The 20936-nt window shown below is 35.2% G+C and overlaps 1 protein-coding gene across 2 annotated transcripts in view; it reads right to left on the bottom strand.

Annotated features, from left to right (window-relative positions):
• qin (tudor domain-containing protein qin) overlaps positions 1–20936 on the bottom strand; it is a 462035-nt gene that overhangs the window by 38596 nt on the left and 402503 nt on the right. For both annotated transcript variants that reach the window (XM_073957242.1, XM_073957253.1), the window contains one exon: positions 16737–18189. In XM_073957242.1, the coding sequence (XP_073813343.1) occupies positions 16737–18189 (1453 nt within the window). The remainder of the gene's footprint in view (positions 1–16736; positions 18190–20936) is intronic.

A 20936-nucleotide genomic window follows, 5' to 3' on the forward strand; every position in this document is an offset into this window, starting at 1 on the left:
ATTATCGAGGTAACAAAAATATGTGATGTCCGGATTACAGAGTCTACAATGTAAAAAATTCTAGTGTCCGGATTACCACGTTGTCCGGATTAACGAGTGTCCGGATTATCGAGGCTATACTCTGCTTAGTACGGGTGCCAACGGCTAATTTTTAGGATTCGCTCTACAGGTCACAATTACTTTCCAATCAATAAATTATATGAATTATACAAATTATTTGAATAAAATGGAAAAATAAAATGAAATAAAAATTAAGTTTCAGTGTTTTATTTATAAATCCTCACTAAACTAGAACATTATTTATCGATTAGCCTGAATAAGTATATTCTTCCTCATGATGGAATCTCTCAAATAAAATGCTTGCCGTTTAATTTTGCCACCATTTTTTAATTAATATATATGCAAGCGTTTTATTTGAGAGATTCCATCACGAGGAAGAATATACTTATTGAGGCTAATCGACAAATTATTTTCTAGTTTTAAGTGCATTTATAAATAAAATACTGAAACTTAATTTGTTAATTATTTCTGTACAGTTGGTAACTCCAAATGCCAAGTTACAGCTCGGACAAAAATGAAGACAAAATCCCCAAAACATCTGAAATCGGGTGGTACCGCTATATGAAGGCTATAGGAAAAAAGGGATCCATATTGGTTTTGGTTTCATATTCATGTATTGTCATCCAAATCTGAAAAGTGTGCAATGTTTCAGTACGATTGGTCAACTGCAACTGTGTTAAAAATGAGTTACTAGATTTGAACTAAACGGACACCAAAGCAAGTTAAATAAAACACTGTAAAAAAAACCAACTTATAATATTCTCCCCACATATGGTATGTTCCAGTACTGCAAGAATCTACTAATTTTTACTATTTTTTTCGATAACATTGTTGTACTCTTATGTTTGCGTAAAAGATTTAGTTGTGCTTTATGTTATAAATAAAAGACTTATTGATAAATTAACAAACTTAAGCAAGATTTATTCTGTTTAATTCTGGAAACTGAAAATACGTTACAATGAGTTGATGTGCGTGTTACTACTTGTGGTGTAATACAATGACTGTGTTGTCTGAATGACTGAAAGAGACTGACTGAGTGAGAAAGAGTATAGCATGAGGGTTGCAAGTGTGTGTGTGTATGTATGTGTGCATGCATAATAACAATGATGCCTAGTTTCTGATTGTTTACAGTGGAACCCTAACATCTCCCTTTTTGAGACTTCTCGGGGGTCCTGGATACTGGCTGTACAGGGTTTCTTCGAGAAGTGATGCGTTGTGGGTGCATAACCGGTGATGATGGTGGAGTTGTGAAATCTTCTTCCGTTGGTGGACTAATGTTGAAGTCTTCTAGTAGGATTTGAAGAGGAAGATTATCATTTTGGTCTGCAGGTACTTTTTGATCGGTTTCTCTTGGTCTGAGTTGATCTGCGTGAGATCTCACAAGAATTTGTCTCTTATCCACTTGAATGAGAGTGTTGTAGGTAACATTTCCTACTTTGTTGATAATTTCACCTGGAACCCAGTAGCTTTTATTACCTTTGAAGTGTTTAGCGTAGACAAGATCTCCAGTGATGAAATTTCGTTGTTTTGTACCATGTTTCCGGTTGTATTGTTTCTCCATTTGAATGTTTCTCTCTCTGTTCGCTGGTGGAGGCTTTGTTATTAAATCGAAAACTGTTCTCATTTTTCGACCTAGGAATGATTCCGCTGGAGAGAGTTCATTAGGTGAGTTTTTGTTCGGTGTTGAACGATACACTTCTAAGAATGTTTGTAGTCCATTAGATGCCGTCTCCTTTCCCTCTGATTTTTTTAAAGATCGTTTGAGAGTATCGACGAATCTTTCTGCTTGACCATTGGAACTTGGGTGATATCGAACTGTCCGTGTGTGTTTGATTCCTCGTTGAGAACACCAATTTTCAAAATCCGCTAAGGAAAATTGTGTTCCATTGTCGGATACGATTTGTTCAGGATTTCCAAACTGTGAACAATAAGTTGTTAGTAACCTTAATGTTGCTGCGGTCGTGGTTGATGAAGTTTCATATATGACGGGATATTTGGAATATGAATCCACTATTACGAGGTAGTAAATGCTTTTTACAGGACCTGCGTAATCTATGTGAACACGTTCGAGAACGCGTGTTGTTGTGGGCCATGGACAAAGGTTGGTTTTGATGGGACTTTTTGCTGCGAGTTGGCAATTGTTGCATTTCTTGACGTAAGTCTCTATGTCCTTGTCTATGTTTGGCCAATATACGTAGCTGCGTGCGATAGATTTGCTTCTTTCTCTTCCTATGTGTCCTCGATGCAGTTGTTTGAGAATTTGTTTTCTGTAGCATTCGGATACTATTATGCGCGTATTGAACATAAGACAATCATCTGCTATTGACATTGAATCTTGCCTGTTGAAATATGGAAGAATTGAAGAATCTATGCTGTTTTTGTTTTCTGGCCAGCCGTTGTATACGTAGTTTGAAACTGTTTGTAAGGTTGAATCCTTTTTGGTTGCATCCTGTATCATTTTGAAGCTAACTGGCAGTGTTGATACGGCGTCTGTGATATCATACCTTATGTCGTTTTCTAGGTTGATTGAAGCTATGATGTACTCGTCTGATGGTTTTTCATGTGCGCTTATCAATTTTGACAGAACGTCTGCATGTCCAAAATCCTTTGTATTGGTATACTTTATATCGAAATCGTAGGTGAGAAGGATGAGAGCCCAACGTTGTAACCTGTTCGCGGTATAGACCGGAATACCTTTTTTGGAACCAAATATGGTGAACAATGGCTTATGGTCGGTATGTAGGGTGAATTTTCTTCCGAAAATCATTTTGTGGAAACGTTGTACGGCGAAAACTAATGCTGGTCCTTCTTTTTCGATTTGACTGTAATTTCGCTCCGTTGGAGTAAGTGATCTTGAGACGTGATGAATGGCTTTGACACTGTTGTCTGGGTAAGTATGGTATATTACCGCTCCGATGCCATGTGATGATGCGTCCGCTGCAATGTGAATTGGCAATGTTGGATTGTAATGAGTTAGTAGTAAATCCGATGTTAGAATGCGTTTGAATTCGTTGAGAGATTGTTGACATTCTTTGGTCCAAATGAATTTGTGATCTTTTTTTAAGAGATCATCTAGTGGTTTTCGGATGTTTCTCATGTTGTAGACATACTTTCCATAGTGGTTTATGGAGCCAAGTAAAGATCGTACTTCTTAAATGTTTTCAGGAACCTTGAGATTCTGTATTGCAAGAATTTTATCTGGATCAGGTCGTATGCCATTTTTATCTATGATTTGACCTAGATACTTGATTGATGGTTTGACAAATTGACATTTTTCGAATTTGAGTTTGAAACCGTAATCTTGAATTTTCTGTAATAACAAATTAAGATTAGTTTTGTGATCGTGAATAGATCTACTTGCCAAGACTATGTCGTCTATGTACGCACGTGCTCCTTGGATGCCTGTGCATAGCTCATCTATGATTCGCTGGAAGAATCCTGGTGCTGATTTTATACCTGGAGTGAGGCGATTAAATCTGTATAACCCTTTGTGAGTATTAATAGTTAGCAAGTCTTTGATTTGATCGTCGACTTCTACTTGAAGATATGCGTCAGAGAGATCCAAATGACTAAATATCATACAATCGTGACAATCTGAGAGAATTTCTTCAGGAGTGGGCAGAGGATACTGATTTGGTTCAATTGAATTGTTGAGACTCGTGGAATAGTCTGCACAAATTCTAATTTTTCCGTTCCTTCTACTTACGACTATTGGCGCTGCAAATTTTGAAGAATTGACTGGTGTGATCATATTTGCTTCTTCAAGTCTATCAAGCTCTGTTTCTATTTCTGTTCTCACGGCATATGGTACTGGGCGTTTTACAATGAATGTTTCTTTTGCGTCTGGAAAAAGTTTAATATGCACTTTGGTTTTTGTACAAAGGCCAAGACTGCTGTTGTCGAAAACAGGTTTGAACTTGCTTCTCAGGTTTGATATGTATTCATCGTTTGATATTTGGCGACACCAAGCTGAAATTGGTTTGTCCCAAAGGTTAAAACTTTGTATCCAATCGATACCCATTATGTTTAAGTTATCGATTTCCGTGACGTAACATTGTAGAGTTAGCGTTTTGTCTGATACCGTTATGTTGCATTGACACTTTCCGATTAGGCTGATGCTGTTGGAATTTACGTCTGTTGCAGTATCATTTGTTTTGTGTACGTGTGGCTTACCTATGTATTCCCATGTTGATCGTGATATGATTGAAATATCAGATGCTGTGTCGATTTGTAATTTGACTTGTTTCTTGTTTATCTCCACGGTGGTATATTTTCGCAATTGTTGAAATTGGAGTTGCTTCGATGAGAATACAGCGTTGGCGTTGTATTTTGTTTTGTCCGACTTGACTGCAGTTTTGTCTGTAGTGGACTTGCCTCGTTTTGCGCTTTTGCAAAAGTTATCCTTGTGACCTGTCTGCTGACACTTTGAACATTTATGATTTTTAAATGGACAGTATTTTGAGTAATGCATGTCTCCGCATAACCAGCAGGGCGTTGTAGGAATTTTATTGGAATGCTTGTTGTTGTTCTTGGTGAATTTCTTGACTGCGCAAATTGATTGCGATTGATGCTCGATCAATGTATTGTCTGTTTTCAAATCCATGAGTCGTTGAGTTTCATCTACAAGAGTGTCTAGAGTTATGGAGTCCTTTGCTTCGTCTAGCAATTTGAGTAAACGTAAGCGAATGTCGTTGTCTTTGCTTGATTGTAAACCTAAGACATAGATTAGACACTTGAATTGATCCACTTGCATTTCGACACCTAAGTCTAAAAAGTGAGTTTTGCAGGAGAAGCTCTCAAAGTTTGGAAATTTTTTTGAACTTCAGTACTATGCTAAGTACATATTTGTTTATAACTTCTGTTCGGATTGACCGATCATTACCAAAATTAGACAGAATTTAAGTTAAAGGACGTTCGACACCTCCAAATAATAGTTTGCTAATTCTGAAAAGCGAGTTTTGCAGGACAAGCTCTAAAAGTTTGGAAATTTCTATGACCTTCAGTACTATGCTAAGTACATATTTGTTTATAACTTCTGTTCGGATTGTCCGATCATTACCAAAATTTGACAGAATTTAAGTTAAAGGACGTTAAATATAAAAATCTAAAGAAGTTGAAAACATGCTAAGTCGACTTAGCATACTATTGTTTGGAGGCGTCGATTTCATTTAGCTTGAAGAGTTCGCACTGTAAGTTAACTCTACCGGCGTATTCCTTACAGTCTTCTCCGTCAAGTTTTTTCATTTGCAAACACTTGTAGCGTTGAGACACTTGAGTTTCTACCTTACCAAATAGTTTGTTAAGTTTCTCCAGGGTGTCTTTGGGACTCATTTCTGTTGGATTCTTTGGAAGAACGTAGTTCCTGAATCTTTCGTGAACACTGTTTGACATCTTTCTCCAGAGTAACGCAACTTTTTCATGATCGTCCAGAGATTGGGCTTCTTTTTCGAAGACATGTTGGTAGCGATTGTACCACGCTTGAAAAATTAATCCGCTTTCCGGTTAATAAACGAAGTCTGTCATGGAATGTGAAAGAGATTCCATTAATGCTGCTTTTGAAGTGCTGGGACTCGTAGCATCTTTGGTGTTTCCAGTACTCTGTGCTTGAAGTAGATTTGTTAATTGTTGCAGTAACTGCGTTTGAAGATTCATAGCCGCTTGCTGTTCAGCTAGTAATTTCACAATGTTCTCGCTTGACATTTTATGTGCAGTTGATTTTTGCGTAGATGAATTGAAATTAAAGAATTTATTTCTTTATCACCGTCCTCGTCGCCAGTTGTTGTACTCTTATGTTTGAGTAAAAGATTTAGTTGTGCTTTATGTTATAAATAAAAGACTTATTGATAAACTAACAAACTTAAGCAAGATTTATTCTGTTTAATTCTGGAAACTGAAAATACGTTACAATGAGTTGATGTGCGTGTTACTACTTACTTACTTATACTACAATGACTGTGTTGTCTGAATGACTGAAAGAGACTGACTGAGTGAGAAAGAGTATAGCATGAGGGTTGCAAGTGTGTGTCTGTATGTATGTGTGCATGCATAATAACAATGATGCCTACCCTGTAGGAAGTGTGGGGTCATGTGTTGACATGTCGCCACTTTGTCTACTAATATGGTGACAAAGTCAACACTTTGTCACCAGGTTGTCAACTATTGATACCTTTACCTTAAAAAGAAGAAGCATTGTGTATATTGACAGATGATAGCCCAACGAAGCATCCTTTTTTTAATTTTCTTAATTATTTGGCGTAAAATGAATTTTGCGGTTGGTGAAAAAGTGTTTTTGTAAAAATCAATAAAATATCGTGAAAACTTAAAGCATATAATTTCAATAACAAGTATGAGCAAAAGAGAATATGAAAGAAATGTGAAAAATAAACAATTCTATAGCAAAGTACGAATTCTAACAACATTTGTGGTGAAATTTCGACAATTAGACATTATGTGGAACCTTTAGAGAAGATTGTGGAGCCTGATGTATATGGTAATATTCAAAAAAGTTTTACAATCGTTGAAGTTGAGGTTTACCATTTAATAAGTCGCGAACTGTTAATATATTTTATAAAATATGAATATATTTATATTAATTGAAGTGTTTTAGCCACGATCTCATAATATGGACCATAACAATTAATTTTCGTGGAAGCTGCGTTGGTGGTAATATAAAAAAATGGGAAAAATGTGTTGAAGTTTACAAGCTTTTTTGTGTTCTTTCTTGATTTCTGGCCAAACCAAGCAAAACTCAAACCTGTGCTCAAAGAGAGAACTAAAGAATACCCCTTGGGCAACATGGTTCTAGTGTATGACTTTTGGATATATACACTGCATCCCCCTAAAATCGATGCTGACATTTTGAAGTTTTGATTTCAGTGTTTTTCGAATTTTTCTTATAATTAGATGGTGCAACTAGATAATAATCGAAACTAGTTTATAGGATTGTAGAACTCACGATTCCACGTCGTTCGATGTATATCTCATGAGTGTGCTCTGTACAGCTTCCTAGTAATAGGAGTCAAAAAGCGAAAATTTGGTGCGTAAATTTTCTGAAAAAACCTCTTTTTTGGCTTTAAAATTTACAACTGTCGTACAGGTAACCCTGAACCCCGCGTGATTTTAGTTTTTTTACGTGCCGGATCTAAAGAGCCCTTCCGCGTTCGAATCCATCCACTAAAACGCCGGATATAGATACCTTGAAAGTAGGAAAATCTGCAAAAATATATTTTGACAATTCCGCGAATTGAACCGCGATTTTCTTGAATATTTTTACATAAATGTAATACTTTATACGCGATTATTATTTTTGCCAAAAAGGTGTGTCACAAATTACAAAGATTCGGGAGTAATATCCCTATTTATCCCAAAATAGAATGTGGTGGCACATCCGCAGTTCTTGACGAATCTGTCTAAAATAATTTATATTGACGTATTTTTAATAGGCGGCCGTTGAAATCGGATGCACCTTATAATCATATGCACATCGCGTAATTTTTGCCCACTTTAAGGTTTTTTGAATAGTAAGATGCAACTGATGGCACACTTTGGCCGCTGAATGAAACATGGGAAAATCCATGCATATTGATAGACATGGACTCCCTGTAACCGAAAAGCACATGCACCTCAACTGATTTAAACGGATTCGCGAATTACACGCTTTTTAATTTTTGTGTTTTTTCTTTGGTTGTAATTTCATTATAACTCTCTACTACTTATTTCTATTGCTCATCAAAGAAAGCAAATATACTTTCACGATGACTGTTTGCGTAGCAATATGGAAAGAAAATTAGAGAAAAATAAAACACGATGTGAAAGTATTTTTTCTAATCGCAGTGGACTGTATTTTTATTGATTTAACGTTCGTGGAACGGTATTACCTTTGTACAAAGGATTTGACGAGTAGGACGTGATCCTATCGTTGGTGTTACTTTAAATAACTCTAGCGTAGATACTGAGAGGCGGGCTTTTCTGAAACGTCACTCATTAGATTCTGTCATTACCTTTCATTTTATGTACGAAGTACATAGTCGTATTTTAAGGTAGTAGACAGACTCTAATGAGGAGAAAAAGCATCCTTGAAACAAATTTAAAAATTAAAATGGGTTTAATAAAACCTCATAGCAAATTGTTCATTCCGCCGGCCTTGCAATATCCAGCTATGTTGCAAAATTAAATGTTAGTTATTTAAAAAAGTACTTTACATTCGTGTGCCCGTGGGGCACGATCGTGCAATGCCTCGTGGAGACCTTGATCATCATGTAAAGATTGTAAAAGGTGATTGAAGACCACCTCTTACAGATTTACGTGGCGAGACCACAAGTTTCTCCTGGAGGAACTCCAAGGAGTCGCCGAGGGCGAAATTAATTTGTATAAAAATAGGACTGTATTCTCCGAAGGAGGTACAGTACCAGCTGTCCTTTTTGCCGTAGGCTTCATGTGGAGTGGCTTTTTAATCAGCTTGTTGTTCCTTGTCGTGCATGGGGACGTCATCCTCACACCATCGTCGCAACCATCATTCGAAATTTTCCAAGTCATAAGAAAAATGGAGAGGAAGCGAGAATTAAACAATAAAACAAACTTTTAGGTCAGAAGGACCTCTTAACCGTTGGTCGTTTTACATATATATAGCCCGATGCTTCGCGGCTCTAACACGGCCATCAAAGCTATATTTTTTCAATAACACGAAAAAGTAGTGAGGTCGCGTAGACGCCTCGAAACATGGTCTATTATTAATTAACTCCGTGGGAGTAGGAATATGGATGTTTGAGTGCCGTCGGGATTAAATTTCGTTTTCAGTATCAGTATTGATACCCTCTTTCGAAAATAGATAAATATTTTTGCCCCGGAGGAGCTTGGATGAAATATGCAGTGACGGAAATTTTTAGGACTTTTTATTAGTTAAAATTTCAATCAAATGCCTAATGAACATTTTAAGATGTGCCCATTATAACTAATAAGATAGACGGCCGTAGAGCCAAGGTTTAAGTAGATGGTCGTAGAACCAGTACTTGCGTAGCAAGTGATGGTGAAGCGTAGGCGATGTAATCTCTGTTTTCCGTGGGAAAACTAACCTAGCATGGCTTACTAACCCGTCAACACATACACCACCGAAGGTTAAGTGCATGACTCTTAATAGCGTCCGTATGGATAAATTGGAGCCCAAAGACTCAATGTCCCCAGTCTTCTATCCTAACTATTTCAAGGAGAATCCCTAAATAGAAGGCCCAGTGTGGGTGGATGGCATTGGACCTGTAAGGATCCAGCCGAAGACTGTACTTTGCGCTATCAACGAACCTAATATCTTAGTATGAGAACCCTGTGCCAGAATCTTCGGATAAAGATCTGCACCAAGAAGAAGGTCAACAGAATGGGAAGAGAATGGATCGGGGTCCGCCAAACGTAGATTTGGCAATTGTGGTAGAGTGTCAGTTGGGATGGAACAGGAGGGCAGATTATCTGCAATGGTCGGGACGACAAGAGCAGTTGTGTCCATTGAATGCGTAGCGTCCAAAGGAGACACAATGTGAATGGAACATTCTTTGTCTGAAATGACAGAAACTGACCTACTTACACCCAAAATTGAGGCTCTAACTGCATTTGTGGCAATACCTATTCTACTCTGCATATTTTCAGAAATGAAAGATGATTCAGAAGCAGGATCGATTAAAGCTCTGGCTGGGTACGTAGTACCTTGGTGCATAATATGGACCATAGCCGTGCCTAACAGTATTTCCCTATTCTGAGTGGTATGGAATACTTGTCTAGAATTAGACCCAGATGGATGACCTGTAGAGGTAGAAGGGGAATTTAAAGCAACTAAACTCCTGGAATCAGGCGACGTCGGAGACGTACGATGCGGTGAGACCTCCCTATGTAACAGGGTGTGATGCCTTTTGTTGCATATAGTACAATTATGTACACTATTACAGTGTGAAGCCTTGTGTCCGTGAGACAAACAGTTAAGACAACAGTAATGTTTCTTAACTGCACTTATCCTTTCAGGAACTGAAAATCTAAGGAATTTTTGACAAACCCTAAGATGATGTCTTTGTCGTGAACAAAGAGCACATGATTTAGGCGAGGGTGCGCGAGAATACCGTGAAGAACGAGGTGTGCTTTGTGGCGTGGCCACAGATGTTTTAATGCTTCCACCATTCGTGGAATGGGAAAGTCTTTTATTGTGATTTAGAAGTTCGACGTAGTCTATGCCCCTAATATCACGTAAGCAGGTCAGAGTTTGGATTCTTTCCGTGAGAAATTGATCCAAATCTGCCCACGAGGACAATGCAGACTTGTTTTTAATGCATTGTTCCCATAGCACAACGCAGTGTTTAGGTAATCTCTGAAGACAAAGGAAAACTAGAATTGGATCCCAGTCTTCTGTCGGCACGTCATAATTAGACATGGACGAAATACACCCGTTTATGCCTCTTTGCAAAGTCTTCAACCCTAAACTAGTTTCCTCTTCTAAAACTGGTAGGTCAAAGAGTCGTTTTAGTTGGTGGTTCACCAAAATACGTGGATTGTCGTAAGTTTGTTGCAAAGCATTCCACGCCAGACTAAAATTTGTGTGGGTAAGCGAAAACTTAGCCACTATTTCATGGGCATCACCACTGGTCTTTTTCTTTAAATGACATAAGCGTTCTATATCACTTATGCCGCTGTTGTTAATATAGAGGGCAGAAAATAAATCCCTGAACGTAGGCCAGGAGAGAAAATCGCCATTAAACACTTCGATGTCACAGGGGGGTAAATAAAGTCTGTGACCAGCATTAACATCTCCACAGGATGTGAGGGATGAGTTATTTGACGGTGTCAATCGATGTGAAACATCAGAAATGGTCGCTGTATCTTCAGTACGTGGTACTGTAGGTTTATCTATATGAGATTTTGGAGAAGTGAAAGTAGGCGACTGAGACGAGGTCCGGAGTACACCTAACTTTCTATTAATGGACGATAAAACATTCATAAAACACTTGTATGCGACATCGAATTTGATGTCGGCAGCTACAAGGTTGTCCTTATTGGAATTTTTATCTTCATATAGGTAATTGAGGCATATATCAGATTGTAGTTTAACTTTTTCCCATAATGTTCTCGCCTCAGCTCCTAGCAATTCTAAGATATAAACATCGAGCTCATCGTCCCGTTGGGAACTGAAGTATGCATCAAATTTGATTAAAGCATCAGCAGCTCTGTTGAATAAATCTAAAGGAGTGAGGGGCATTTTGAATAAAATTCAGGATTAAAGTCAAAAACAAAGACAATTTGTGACACGAAATGTCGTATTGAGAAATTAAATGTAGTCGAAGACTAAATAAATTTCCTAAATAATGCACGTAGTTGTACAAATTCAATAAAATTGCACAAAAATAATTTTATTACTTTGGAAATGACACGTGATGTCAAAAATTGTAGGCGAAAATCCAACAAAGGTAGTAAATTTTCACTAAAGTATTAAAAAAATAGTTTTAAAACACGTGATGCTTCAAAATAAAATTATTTTGTTGGTAAAATACACTGAGTTTATTTGTAGTCGTAGACTATTTCCATAATGTATCGTGGATACGGCAATATATTTGAGGTTTAACGTGATTAAACCACAAAAAATTCTTTAAATTTTAAGAAAAATGTAAAACTAAATCCAATTTTCTCTCAGTGTATTCTAAATTTCGCAAAATATTTAGAGTGTATCGTATAATACACGTAAACTATGGCAATGTATCGAAGATAGCACTTGCCGAAAACAAATTTCCAAAAATATTAAAAAAATTGAAAATTCGCAAAACCACTTCACTAATACCGACGGTAGGGGGCACGGTGTCAAAAACACGAATAAAATTTATTTTTAGTTAATATCCGAAGGATTCAACTCAAAAAATACGAGAAAACAGCACTAAAATATCTTTACGAAAATAATTTTAATTTTTAGTACACGGGAATACCCCTAATACAATCGATCGTAGTGTAAATGGTATATAAGTGCCAAATCTGCCACCCGTATTAATTAAAGGTGGAAACAATCAGCAGTAATGACAGTGAATGACATTTATTCTTTTATATTAGAATTGTTTTTGTTGTGATGATTTTTGTGTTTTTGGCGAACACGAAGAAGAGAATAAAAGGAAAACACCACAATAACAATATGGATTTATATTAAATATAAAAGAAATGTGCGAAAACACCAATAAATGTGGAAATTAATAAACATAAAAAATCACTGTGATTGTTGTTGCTATTATGTGAGAAAATAGTGGGCGATTTGACACTTAGTTTTGTTGGTATTTTTTAAATGAATTTTACCGACGGCAATATCGTAGGTGGCGGACGGACATTAAATATTTATTGTAAAACGACAAACGGTTTTGTTTTTTTACTTTTAATTATGCACAACACTTGTAAATTTTGGTATGTCACTTTTTCACGTAATGAAATGTGTACATACCTTTGTTGTGATGGTAAAAATCGCAATTTATTGGAAAATAAATTGATGTGGTTGATCGTAGATCCTTTGTTGTTGTTGCTGCGACGTAGTCGTTGCTTTTTGTTGGTTTTTGGTTTTTCCTTGTAAAGGCAAAGAGACCGATCGTAAAATCCGGCTCGAAGGACCAATGTTTGCGTAGCAATATGGAAAGAAAATTAGAGAAAAATAAAACACGATGTGAAAGTATTTTTTCTAATCGCAGTGGACTGTATTTTTATTGATTTAACGTTCGTGGAACGGTATTACCTTTGTACAAAGGATTTGACGAGTAGGACGTGATCCTATCGTTGGTGTTACTTTAAATAACTCTAGCGTAGATACTGAGAGGCGGGCTTTTCTGAAACGTCACTCATTAGATTCTGTCATTACCTTTCATTTTATGTACGAAGTACATAGTCGTATTTTAAGGTAGTAGACAGACTCTAATGAGGAGAAAAAGCATCCTTGAAACAAATTTAAAAATTAAAATGGGTTTAATAAAACCTCATAGCAAATTGTTCAATGACTAATTACTTTTCTCGTAGAAGTTTAAGCAAAATACTTCATGATTTGGATCGAAATTTAGCGAAATAATAGAATAACTCCCAACATTTATTTTTAAAATTTTTCGTATTTAACCAAAAATATATTATTGAAATAATTTCCAACAATAAGTTTCCGTTCTTTGTTGTTGCTGTAATATGCAAGTTATAAACGCGATCTTTATAATTTTGGTCTCACTTTTTTCTTCGCGTTGTCTAGATTATGTACGTATTTTTAAATAATTTTTTTTGGTGATTTTTTGGACTCTGATTTAGAATAAATAAAATTTATTCCAAGATTTTTTCAATATTTTTTGATTTTCCGCGAAAATGAAAACAAATTTAGCAACTATTTTAGCATCTACGGATAGATATCAAATGGTGCTAACGATTCATATATACATGTTCTTATTACAATACAATAGGAATTTTTAAATATTTTTTCTTTACAAGAGAGTAAAACCGCATATAACTTTTGAGTGCAGCATCCAATTTTGTGAACGCGAACAGATTTGAAACCATGATTTTTTTCGTATCCCATGTACCAAAAATGGCGGATGTGCTCGCCAAAAAAGTTTTTAATTTTTTTTCTATGTAATTGCAAAGGAAATTTGAAATTTACCATATATTGTCCCGTCTCGCTGGAAATGCTGAATGCAACTAAACATAATAATGTATTAAAATGTTGAAGAATTATTTGGCAAAAATCGATTGTGAGAATTTTCCAATGTTATACAGATGTAATAGGCAAGAAAATTTAAGGACATATTTTTTATTCAAGTCCCAATTTACATTGGGCGAGTTTACTTGCGGCAATTGTCATTTTGTAGGAGAGAGAGGTGAGGAATATGGTAACCCTTTGCCTCTCAGCACCCTCTCTCACCTACAAACTGACAATTGCCGCAAGTAAACTCGCCCAATGTAAATTGGGACTAAGTTTATACATGTTTATTCTTTTCAATTCCTAGATGTTATATCAACATTCAGCGAATCGCCTGATAAAACGTTAAGTGCAACAGAAGAAGAACTATTTTAAGCAGACAAGTCATTGGTGCGACTTGACCAAGAAAATAAAACGAAAACGTTTTTTATTATTTATATGTTAAAATGTTTAAGCAGTCTCGAAAACATTGTCTTTATTTACTAATTTTTACTTATGTGGAATCTTTGGCTTAGCCATTTAAAAAGATAAAAATAATGTAATACGCAATTTGTACATTTTTAGCATTTTCAATATTATTTGTTTTATTCTTTAATAAAATATAGTATTTAAACAATTGTGTAGCTTCATCTTCTTATTAAACGTACTATATAGCTGTTTTATCTATGAAAAGTTCCAAATAAGCTAAAAAGTTTAGTATGGAAAATCTGGTACTATTGAATCACTACCGCCAATGTCTATACTGACTCACTACCTCCATTGTCTATACTGACTTACTACCACCAATGTCTATACTGACTCACTACCTCCAATGTCAACACATGGTTCCTCAGGAACTACTGACTTACTATTGACATACTAGTTCCATTGTCAGTACTGACTTTCGAATGACACGTTCATACAAAATGTCTATAGGAAATTACATTAGTTGTCTACAGTTTGTCAGTAGTACTGTTGACAATGTCAGTAGTAAGTCAGTATAGATTCACTATTGACATTTCCTACAGGGTAGTTTCTGATTGTTTACAGTGGAACCCTAACAAACATAAAGGAAAAAGTGTTTCGTTCTGGTTCTGGAACAGAGCAATAGTCATGGTAGAACAATATAAGCAAGGCATATTTATACAAGGTAGAAGTGACAATAATCTGTATTATTACTTTTTTGTAAATTTAGTTTTCAAAATGTAATATGTAATAGGGTCTACTCATGAAATTTCGAAATTTGCTACTATAAAATACTGCTTTTCATCCTACACGAGTAATAAAATTTACCTACAAGAGTTCTGAATGCTTTACATTTACATTTTGATTCAAATTTGTTCTATTTTAGAGGATTTTCAAAATGTATTTATGTTTTTCCGAAGCAAATTTTTGGAACGACGCCATTATTCAATATTTTCTTTAACAATTAATTTTCAATAACAACAATGTCGTTTTTGTAAATTTGTTAGTTGTTGTAATTCATGCATTTACCTTATATAAATTTGCCTTGAATATAAGGTAACAGCAATAGTCAGTGTCAAATTCTGTACGACATTTTCAAGGCATATTTATATAAGGTAATCAGCTGTATTCTTACTTTTTTTTTGTAAATTTAGTTTTCAAAATGTAATAGGGTCTACTCATGAAATTTGAAACTTCGAAATTTGCTACCATAAAATACTGATTTTTATACTAAACGTGTAATAAAAATGACCTACACAGTTCTGAATGCTTTATATTTACATTTTGATTCAAAATTGTTCTATTTTAGAGGATTTTCAAAATGTATATATGTTTTTCCGAAGCAAATTTTTGGAACGACCCCATTATTCAATATTTTCTTTAACAATTAATTTTCAATAACAACAATGTTGTTTTTGTAAATTTGTTAGTTGTTGTACTTGATGCATATACCTTATATAAATTTGCCTTGGACATTTTATATATCTATTTCTATTTTCGATGTACATTAGGGATATATATTTTTTGAGGAAACAAATATATAATTCCAAAAAAACTAAAGACTTCTTCATATCATTATCATGTAACCTCCTCCAAGACCGAACGATGTGCCGCACACTAAAACACGGTACAACATTTGTTAATATGTGTGGTATTTTGTTAAATTTGAAACAAATAAAGCCCTAATAAACATTTACCTTTTGATTTCAAAAATAAAAGACTGAAAGAGCTTCACATTTTTCAATGAATTTCCAGCGATCCCAAAGATTTTTGCAAGAAATTACCTTCTGCGATAAATTACACTGCTCAACAAAATTGAAAAAGTTGAATTTTTCAACCTAATTTTTTTTTTGTTTCTAACTGACCTCGGCGACTTATTTTCAAAACCGGCCGCGGTTTTTCTCCATCAGCTCTTGTTTTTGAGATATAGCTCAAAATCGTTTTTTATGGGTTTTACCTAGAATTTCGTTATTTTCGGATACAAACAAATATTTTTTTGTGGATTTTTCGAACCTAATGACATGACAATTTTAGGTTATGGCCGAATCATTGCTGCTATGAACTTTATATCATATATTTGAATACTGTAGTAGACACCCTAGGCATATCCCGTATGCGATATGAACATCCTACGACTTCCCCCGATGACGTACTTACAACTTAAAGTACTCAAAATTCAAATTTGAAAATAACTCGCCGATTTCAGATAGAAACGAAAAAAAAAATCGGTAGAAACAAAAGTCGTGTTGACCAGTGTTATCCATTTAGAGGAATGATATGGAAACATTCAAATTTAAAATTTTCATCCCATGTCAATATTAGTTTTTTAAATTCCAATAATTTATAGACATTTCCTTCTTTTGTTTACATATACCGGTGACACTAACATTACAAACAAAAACAATTTTCTATGTGGTTGCTGTTGAGTTGTATGTGTTGTAGTATTTACTTTACCTTGTTTGTTCTACCATGCCACATAGTGTAAAAAAGGTAAACAAATTAACAAAAATGAAATGCATTAAAAATGTAAATATGTAGATAAAACATAAGAAGTGTTACTACTTACCGTTAAGCGTAATGTCATCTTCGAGACACTTAAACCATTTTTGAATTGTTATTTCGCCTTCTTTTAGGTCAATTCCTTCGATTTTTTCGAAATGTTCCGTTATGTTCTCGGTAGTGCCGGGCGAATATGCCAACCCTTTATCTACTAAAATCTTGCTAATGTTGGTGTATTTTATGATACACGGCGCCAAAGGGTCAGCAGTATCAGTTGAGGAACCCCACAAAACTACGGGCAGCGAATTGTTTTCTTCTAATCGCTTTCCGCGCATTGATACCCATTGCGACTCAAAAATTGTTATCCAATATTGAAAACAATCTATTGCAGATTTGGACCATGATTTCGCATTACCGGCAGGGCTGATACCCGCCAGATGGCAACGGTAAACAGCATTAGTTACACGATCCAACCGGGGGTCTATTGAGAAAAGCTGATGCGCAGCTATGGATCGTATGGTTGCTCCAATATCGCGTAAAAACACAGAAAAGGTTGTTTCAGAAACGTGGGCTTGATTTGCTTCGGTTATTATTCCTCGGTACCATTCACAGTTTTTGCCAATTGTTAGATCATTTGCTGTCTTATTGAAATTGGTATACACTAAGCAATGACTGCCTATAACCCATTGTCGATTTTCCACTTTTGATTGGGTAAAATTGGTAGAAATGCCGAATTTCTCATTTTGAGTTTCTTGAATTTTAGCGTGGAATTGATCGGTGCCCTTTTTTAAAGTAGACAATTGTATATAAAATTCTCCAGGATCAATAATATGTGTAATAATAACAGCAGAGCGCTGTACTGCAAATTGTTCTTGATCCCTTGATGATTTAATACTTGCTATTGAAGAACATTGACTTCTAGCATATTGATTAACGTTGAGATTGTCTGATGGTACTGCCTCCGTCAAACGATGCGATCTTTTGGTCATTCGAAAGCAATCGGAAACTTGCGTTGTTTCGCCCGTTGAAATTCCGTGTCTACTTTTCACTAAAGCAGCTCCAATATTAATATCCAAGTTTTTTTTACTCACATATAGCAGGACTCTGTTGAGTTCTTCTGTTGTGCTATGAATTTCCATTCTTAAGCATGGGTTCACCGTCATTTGCCTAAAATCTGCTATTGCGGATGGCGTGTACATGTAGGAATTCTTTTGCAGCGGTTCAATATCAGCCAACGTGCACCTTATGGCATATTCATTCTTTTGTCGAAACTCTTCGGTTAGGACGAAAGCTTGGCGCCAATTAATTGTCTCACAACGGCCTTTATCTACAAGGCGTACTAGAAGCGATCCCTTCCCTTTAACCTCCAATATACGAGCTCGATGCCAATCATTATCAATGATTACAGCGCAACACATATTTGCTGTGGCTAAATAAATTTGCTGATGTTTGGTTTCTTCTGGCCCATATGTTACATTTAGGTATGCAAGAAACCTTTTTCTCTCCTCGAATAAATCCTCCTAGTAAAGAAAAGTATATTATAATCAATAAGAATATAATTATGCTAATAATCATTTGCAACAACTAGGGCCTTGGAATGAGATTGACACATAATTTGAAAAAACATTGAAAAAAAACAGAACCCATGTTGAAATCAGTATGGAAAGGATCAAAGTCGGGCGGGGTCGACTATATGATACCCTACACCACTGTGAATATGTAAAATATATATGGGAGCTATATCTAAATCCGGACCGAATTCGTTATAATTTGGCATATGTTTTACTAGACAGAATTCAGTCACACATTCCAAATTTGATCGAAATCGGACATATATAGCATGTTTGGTGCAGCAAATATGTGAAATCGGCCGAAAATATATCCAAATTTAAACCGATTTTCACCACAAGCAATAGCGTTCTTGCTATGGGTAAACAAATAATATTCCCCAATTTTCAGCTGAATCGGATAATAAATGCGACCTGTACTTTGATGAAAAAAATACATGGACAGACATATGGACGGACATGCATAAATCGACTCAGTGATTCTATGTATATCCCCAAAAGGAACTATGGGTCTATCTCGCTTCCTTATGCATATTACATACAAATGCACAAAGACATAATACCCCTTACCACATTGTGGTGTAGGGTATACAAATATGGGAGGAGACAAATAGGCAATGGCAAATTAAAATTCAAAATTACATAATAAAATAAAGAAAAATAACATCTGGAGATAGAATTTATTCGTGCATTGTATTTTTATTAATTAGTTCAACAACTTACATAATTGGACTTAAAATGCCATTCTAAATTGGTAAAAATCGGGATCCAAAGAATTGGTGCAAAATCCCATGACAAAGAATTTGTGAGAGCGTGTGTCAGTCCCTAGTAAATGTGATTCAGTGATTCGCCTAAAAATTCGCCTATAATAAGTCACTTCAACTCAATATTTTTTTATTTCAAAACCAACAACCATTTTAATTTTGGAATGGATATGTTGTATAATATTATTAAGTATGAATTACCCTGGTAATATTACTTACCACTGTATCATGGCACAATTACCAAGATAGTGGCATCGTAAAATTTTGAATATGTTATGTCAAAATTTTCTTTATGTTGTTGGGGAAATTACAACAAAACTAATTTTTTTATAAAGGGATTTGACATTTAATTTTCGAACAGCTAGTGTGGTACCACTACCTTGGTAATTGTGCCATGCATTGTATATAATATTAGTTGTAACCATTGTATAAATAATCCCTTGTTTTTCCTAAATTCCTAAAACTTCAAAATTAGTAAACCCAAAAGAAACATGTGGGTTAGTTTAGAATACCTTTTTTGACCATTTTATGAAAAACGCGAAAAATGAATGAAATGTCAAGGTTTCTCCACATAATCAAGTTGTAGATATGATAAAATGATTGTTTCAATGCAAAGCTGACGAGTTTCTTCCATACAAATGTTCTAAAAACAATTTAAAAAATCATTGAATTCGATTGTTTTTAAAATTGTTTGGCATCCCAGCCAACAATTTTTGCCGATGGCTCTGATATCAGATTTTTTTCCGAGATTTCCCAACTATTTTTTCCGATTATTTTCCGAGTGTTCTGCACATTCATAATATATATAATATATAATTGTTCCACAAACATCCCAGGCGGGACAAGGGAGACTTCTTTAATATCAATGAGTGCACCCCGATTCATATTAGCTCAATCATATGGGACCTACAGTTTATCGCCGAGTCCGAACGGCGTGTACTAAGACACCACTTGTAGAGAAGTTTTACATGGCTATGAAATACTCAGGAAATGTCGCCAACATTACTAAGGGGTATTTTGCCACCGTTGAAAATTTGATGTTGCCTAGCCGGGGAATCGAACCCAAAATTCCCGATCTTCGGTTGAGAGTTTTGTTTGCATGCTGTAGCTTGTTTTTGAGTTATTTCGCAGCAGTTAAGAGAGTAAGACGTAGCGGACCAAATTATTGTGTGTTTTAAAACAAATGGGAAGTTTGCATACAGTATGCAAAGTTCATATTCGTACACCCCTAAAAAATGAAAAAATCTTTATTAATTGCATATTTTATGTGCAAATATGAAATAATTGATAGGAATTACCATAACGAAGAAAGATTTAAGAATAACAAAACAAATTTTTAATTTATTCCGTCATTTAGGTATAGATGGCGCCTGTGTTGGTGGCAAAATTCGTATTCGTACACCTGTAAGCACTATATATTTGGAGTTTTTAAGGATTTTCAAAGCAAAATACCGTAAATTATTGTTCTTTTCTTCTTTTGGAATGCCTCTGCTGTAGAAATATGTAAAAATAACGGTAATTTGATTAAAAATTGTGCATGAATAAAAAGTCGGACGAATATTTGAAATACTTAAGAAAAATGTGCTAGATATGATTAACTATTGCAATTTATTCCCGAATTTTGAACGAAAATAGCTAATAGCACTCCATCTGTAACAATATTCGAGGTCTAATATGAAAAAAAAAATGTGGTCAGCGTTTGGAAATGCAAAGAAACGTAATCCGAGCTTAGGTAAAGTCAACACATTTTTGGTTTTTACTTGGTGAAAATCACAAGTTTCGTTTTATATTTGACATTAAATGTATTGAAGTTTTAGAATACGGTTTCGAAAATCATTTTATGTCAAGACATAGCGGAAATTACGAGGAATAATCAATTTTTAAGGAAGACAATTCCCCCGAAAATAATACATTCCTTCAAAAGGTTGCCCCACG

Source organism: Musca autumnalis, unplaced genomic scaffold, assembly GCF_047663935.1.
Source record: "Musca autumnalis isolate F117 unplaced genomic scaffold, ASM4766393v1 scaffold_1, whole genome shotgun sequence".
NCBI lineage: Eukaryota > Metazoa > Arthropoda > Insecta > Diptera > Muscidae > Musca > Musca autumnalis.